The sequence below is a fragment of the Hakea prostrata genome, chromosome 3, assembly GCF_041222555.1.
Source record: "Hakea prostrata isolate BN-2017 chromosome 3, UWA_Hpros_2, whole genome shotgun sequence".
In the NCBI taxonomy this organism is placed as follows: Eukaryota; Viridiplantae; Streptophyta; class Magnoliopsida; order Proteales; family Proteaceae; genus Hakea; species Hakea prostrata.
Window position 1 is genome coordinate 457230 of NC_142602.1, and position 6484 is coordinate 463713.

General features: G+C 38.8%; 1 protein-coding gene and 1 non-coding gene across 2 annotated transcripts; one reads left to right on the top strand and one right to left on the bottom strand.

The window, feature by feature from the left end:
• Positions 1-281: 281 nt before the first annotated feature.
• Positions 282-388, bottom strand: LOC149019812 (small nucleolar RNA R71). Its single transcript, XR_016172587.1, has one exon. It is a non-coding gene; the product is annotated as a small nucleolar RNA R71 (small nucleolar RNA).
• Positions 389-1277: 889 nt separating this feature from the next.
• LOC149019813 (uncharacterized) lies at positions 1278-6253 on the top strand. The gene is made up of 2 exons (XM_089150969.1): positions 1278-1827; positions 5943-6253. The coding sequence occupies exons 1-2, from the start codon at positions 1278-1280 to the stop codon at positions 6251-6253; spliced, it is 861 nt and encodes a 286-aa protein (XP_089007095.1).
• Positions 6254-6484: the final 231 nt, after the last annotated feature.

A 6484-nucleotide genomic window follows, 5' to 3' on the forward strand; every position in this document is an offset into this window, starting at 1 on the left:
AACTTAAGCCTTTGATATTCCAAATGCTTCAAACTGTAGGACAGTTCAATGGGATGCCAACAGAAGATCCTCATCTCCATCTTAGACTCTTCATGGAAGTAAGTGATTCTTTCAGTATACCTAGAGCAACTGAAAAAGCCTTGAGATTGAAGCTATTCCCTTACTCATTGTGGGATAGAACCAGAGCATGGTTGAACTCTTTACCTCCACATTCTATAGCCACATGCAATGATTTAGTAGAGAAGTTCTTGATGAAGTACTTCCCTCCAACAAAGAATGCCAAGCTCAGAAATGATATCATTGGTTTTCAACAACTGGATACTGAATCTTTGAATGAGGCATGGGAAAGATTTAAGGAGCTCTTGCGTAAATGTCCTCACCATGGAATTCCTCATTGGATTCAAATGGAGACTTTCTACAATGGTTTAAATGGACAAACTCGGTCCATAGTGGATGCATCAACAAATGGTGCTATATACAATGAAGCTTATGAGATTTTGGAAAGAATGGCAAACAACAACTACCAATGGCCAGCTGAAAGAGCTATTGTAAATAAGAGAGTAGCAGGGATTTATGAGTTGGATGCAATAACAACCTTAACTGCACAAGTGTCATCCTTAACTAGTGTGTTAAAATCAGTAAACCTGGCTTTAGCTATTCAAACAACAAAATACATTAGTCTCCTGTATATATTGTGGTGGGGAGCATATCTTTGATAGTTTTCCATACAACCCAGAATTTGCCTATTATGTTGGTAATTTCAACAAGGCCAATAACCCTATTCCAACACCTATAATCCTGGTTGGAGACAACACCCTAACTTCTCTTGGAATGCTCAAGGATAGAATGTAGGCCCATCTTCCATCCCAACTCGACCTCATCAGCTTCCAAGTGCTCAACTGCAAGTGAAGATTCAGCTTATGAAACCTTCTTCATCAATAGAGCTTCTATTGAAGGAGTATATGGCAAAGAATGATGCAATTATTCAAAGTCAAGCATCCTCATTGAGGAACCTAGAGAATCAAGTAGGATAGTTGGCTAATGCTTTAAGTAATCGACCTCAAGGATCATTGCCAAGTGATATAGAAAATCCTAGGCATGAAGGCAAAGAGCATTGCAAAGTAATTTCATTAAGGAGTGGAAAACCTCTAGAGCCACCTCATTCAAATTCTAGCCAACAGAAGGGACCTATTTCTATCCAAGAAGAAGGGGAGAAGGAAGATCCAGTTTCTGTTCAAAAGGAACAATCTGATTCTGCAAAACAGAGCTCTGAACCCATGGCTACAACACCATTGCAACAGAGTTCTCCAGAAAAACTGAGTTATAAGCCACCCCCTTTTCCTCAAAGATTTCATAACCTGCAGCAAGACCATCAATTCAAGAAATTCTTGGATGTTCTAAAGCAGCTCCACATCAATATACCATTGGTAGAAGCACTTGAACAAATGCCAAATTATGTGAAATTCATGAAAGACATCATTTCCAAGAAAAAGAGATTTGGAGAATTTGGGACAGTAGCCATGACACAAGAAAGTAGTGCCTTCTTGCTAAACAAGCTTCCTCAAAAATTAAAAGATCCTGGAAGTTTCACCATCCCCTCTGCTATTGGAGATAATTATATTGGGAGAGCCCTTTGTGATCTCAGTGCAAGCATTAACCTTATGCCAATGTCTATCTTCAAGATGCTTGGTGTGGGAGAAGCAAGGCCAACTATAGTAACACTTCAGCTGGCTGATAGATCTTTAGCTCATCCTGAAGGAAAAATTGAAGATGCACACCCCCCGGACCCACGGATTACCCGGGAGGATCCACAGCCCAAAAGATCAAGTTTAGGAACAATCATATCCATTTAGCACAATAACATAATCAAAAGCAAGAACAAATCATTATATTATAATAAGTTAATAATAAAATTCAAGAAAAGATCTCAAAAGAATCACTAAGAATATCGAGGCGAAACATGATACCAAACAAAGACAGAGAGTATAGCGGAAATATACCCACAACAAGCGGAAGGTAGATCAAAATCTAAGTAAAGCCTAAGCTAATACAAGTAAAGTAAAAGATAAACTAGAAGAAACAAGAGAAATCTAATCCACACTACGCTCTCTCATCTCGGCTCATCTCTCACCTGCCCTCCTATATGGACCATCACATATTTCAAACCGCGAGAAGTCAACAAAAGATATGGTACAAAAGGAGTGAGTGAAAGAAACCGCGTAAATACATAATAACATAAATGGCGGATTTCAAAACAAACATAAATGTAGTATGGTATGAGACAAACAATGAATGTATGAATCTAACCAGTATGCGGCTCTATTGGTAGACATGCTTTAAGTCATAGCACCATACCTTTGGGAGGTCAACACACAACGCCGGGTAGTGGGCCGGCATCCCCGGGACATCCATGGCGGGGTTAAGTCACCCTCTCTCACATCACCATTGGTCTAAGATCGGGCATGCGGGGTAAAGCCAGCCAAATGCAAGTCTTCTACTAATTATATCAAGTCAATCCACCGAACGCCCATCCCGCCCGCGATCCTCCGGTATCCTTCACACTAGAGTCCTCATAGTCCCTAACTACGGACCACAACCCTATAGGTCATCCACATATGGTAAACGGGAAGCCTCACGCCTCTCACGGGTTGGTTACCGGCTTGAGCGCCCGGAGCCCAAGTCTATCCATATGCAACCCTACCAATAAATGGCCCCCACAATGTGATTCCGCCTCTCACGGGTTGGTTACCGGTCTTGAGCGCCCATGAATCCCCAGCACCACGGGCGCGGCTCAATACCCTTCCGAATCGGGTTTGATATAACGGGTTATTCCTAGCCAAACACCGCAGACAGCCCTAGGTATGAAAATCAATAATTCAGGAAGGTGTCAATGGGCATCTTCGGAGAACATCCCATACTATTCCCTCCGATGTCCAAGGACAGAAGTGTCAAAAGGACAACTCTCCTTCCCGAACCATACTTAATCACAATCACAAATCAATCATATCATGTACATTTACAGTATATAGAAAATATACCATAATAAGATTCATCTCATATACAGTTGACAAATAAAGACTTTCATAAACTAAAGAAAGCAAGTATGCTACTGTAATTTAAGTAAATACAGCAGTAATATATTCATAAAAGAATCTAATTATGGTAACAAATCCGAAAGATTCTAATATAGAAACTAAAATCACACAATCTATGCTATTATAGAAGTAACCATCCTTACCTTATATAACTTGAAGAGAATCTCCAAGGATCAAGGAGAATCTTCCCAAACTTGGCAAGAAGGTCCTAAACAAGTATATATATCATATTAGGAAAGAAACCTAGAAGGAAAGATATCAAAACATCCAAAACAGACCAAACGGAGTTGCGACTCATTGGTCGATTGGATTGGTCTCTGTCTCGCGACCAACGACGAAGAGACAGATGGCCTACAAAATCGAGTTTTAAGAATAAAGAACCGAATTTGGTGGCTCAAAAGGGTACCAAACAAGGGGGAAACTACTATGAAAGTATCCTAGTATATAGAGGACTTCAAAACACTAATCAAATCAAGTCTTCAAGTTACAAATTAGGAAACAAAAGTTACCATAATTAGATCAATCATGGTTCTTGAAGAATTCATAGTAACAATCATGGACAAGAACGATAGGATGATGGATCATTGATTGTGATAAAGAAATCATGAAAAGCATGCATAGATCTTCAAGATAAATAGATCTAAGATTGAAGAACATGAATCTAAATAAGGAAACAAAACTTAACATAAATGTATTAGTCATGGATCTTGGAGAAAGCATGGTATGATCAAGAAGAAAGAACTAAAGATTGACAGGTTACAACTCTTGTAAAGAAAACACAGCGATTAACTACTAATATGATTAATAAAACAGATCTAAGAAGATCAGAATTTGAATCAAAAGATGAACAAAGACAAGATCATGATTTAGATCATGATTCCTTCAAAAGCTTGCAATGATCATGGTTAAGATCATCGCATTAGCCATTAATCCTTAGAAAGATCATGAGGGATGAGTAGAGAGATGTTTGCAACAGAGAATGCAGCATCTTCTCTACTATGTCAGCCCAAAAAGGAAAGAAAAACAGAGATGGAGAAGAAGAAGAGAGTGTAGACATACCTTTGATGCAAGAGGAAGAAGATTACTTGAGTTCTTGCGAGAGATCAACCAAGGATGCAAGGAAATTGATTAGAATGGAGTTCTAACTCGTTCCAGAGGCTTAGGAGGCAGAGGAGATGAAGTAATCCCGAGGTTGGACTTAAATAGAGCAAGAAAGACCTAAATCTGGAAAACAGATCTCATTGGTCGATTGGATTGGTCTACCGCCTGATCGACCAATCGTCGACCAATGGAGACAAAAAGGGACAGATTGCCGCTTTGGTCATAACTTCTTCGTTTGAAGTCCGATTGATCCAAAATTCGAAAGGGAACTTCACACAAATATACTAAAACTATCTAGCATGAATTGGGCATCATCCATAGTCCAAAAATCAGTACTTTATTAATTGGGAACATGAGTTTCTAAATTGGAAACAGCATGGTTCTCATAGCAAACTCACCATGGATTCAAGGGAAGAATTAGAGAGAACAAGGCTTCTCTCTAATGGAATATCAAGAACATATCAGAGGCAAGAATAACTAAATAGAAAATCAAAAGAATACTAATCCTAGAATGAGAGGAATCAAAAATAGAAACTTACTAGAATGCTTATATCAATGGTCAACATAGAAGGCTAAAATGGCTAGAAAGAAAGGGGAATTGATTCAAGGAGATGAAACACATTGGAACAGCAGTAAAGGCTAATATCAAACATGTTAAACATTAATGAGAAAAGAAGCTACAGTAGAATGATCATGCTGTCCAAAACTCAATCAAAATCAGTGAAGAATTGAGGAGATTCACCATGTGGTTTCAAGGAATGGATAGAGTGATTGGGGGTTCACTCTAAGACATAAGGAGATTAGAGAATAGGTAGTTATAGTAGTGTAATACCTTCTCCACAATCAAAACATCAAGATAGAACAGGAAGAAGAAGAAAAGAGAGAAGACGGAGAGCAAACGAAATCAAGGTCCAACTTCAAGATGTAACGTTAAACTAACCTTTCTTCACCCAAAATAGATAGGGTGTCCTAACAAGGTTTGGGCTGGATTTCACATTCTCCCCCCCCCTTAAAATAATTTCGTCCTCGAAATTGGGAGAGTACCTGGCTTCCAAGGAGATGGAGATACATTGCTTTTATCTTGACTCTCTTCTCTCAAAGTCATCGGAAACAAATAACAATAAGTCGTTTGTAAGAAAACAAGGAATAAATCTAACATGCTTTGAAATCAAATCGAAAGTATGATCATGGCACGATAAAGATTTCACAAGGATCATGGCGAAGAAGAATATGAAGATCATAAAACCCTAAGAATGAAAGGATATTTGTAGAAGAGAGGAAGGATAATAGGAAGGAGGGATAAAAACCAAAGAAAAACAAGCAAGAGAGATCAAACAACACAAGAGAGATTACAATCTTGATTGAATAAAGGAGATGAAAGCTGAAGTCTAAACAATAGAAAGAATAAAAACAGAAGATCAAGATCCGAAACACAGGGAGAATACAAGGTAAGAGGTAGGAGATCAACAGAACAGCAAGGAAGAAGGACAACAGGGAAGATTGGGTCATCACAAAGGGACGAAGGCACAAGAAGAAACGGGAGAGAATAGATCGCTTGGGGTAAACACAAAAGAAATAGGCATCGTACAACGAGAATAAATCGAACAATGCATATGGTATGCATATGGTATGTATGCATTTGGTACCATAGCAATGTTAGGGTTAGGTGGGATCTCACAGAAGATGTGTTGGTAAGAGTTGATAAGTCTATCTTCCCTGCTGACTTCATTGTTCTTGATTTTGAAGCTGATAGAGATGTGCCCATCATTCTTGGAAGACCCATCTTGGCAACTGGGAAGACATTGATTGATGTGCATAAAGGAGAATTGACTATGAGGGTGAATGGAGAGCAAGTCACTTTCAATATTCTCAAAGCAATGAAATCTTCAAATGAGATAAAGCAATGCACAATTGTAGATGTTATTAAAGAGTTGGTTTTGGAAGAAGTTGAGAAAAAGAGCATTCAAGATCCATTAGAGCTTTCATTGGCATTAGATATTGCACAAGTAGATGATGAAGCAAGTAGATACATGGCTTGGAGATGCAAGATCAGCTGAGACATTGAGAGGGAGTTGATTTGAGCCTCTTGTATTATCTGAGGTTGACACTAAATCCCCTAAACCATCTATTGAAGAGCCACCTTTGTTAGAATTGAAACCTCTTCCAGCACACCTTTGGTATGCTTATTTCGGTGAAGCCAAGACACTCCTTGTTATCATTTCAGCAGTGCTAACAGCAGAGCAAGAGGATATGCTACTTAAAGTGCTAAAGAAATACAGCAAAGCATT

What these genes read in the sequence shown, in the direction of transcription:
- LOC149019813 (XM_089150969.1), top strand. Translation starts at nt 1,278, where the DNA reads ATGGCTACAACACCATTGCAACAGAGTTCTCCAGAAAAACTGAGTTAT. An exon ending in TCCACAGCCCAAAAGATCAA is followed by an intron (nt 1,828 to 5,942) that starts GTTTAGGAACAA and finishes TTGATTTTGAAG; the next exon opens with CTGATAGAGATGTGCCCATC.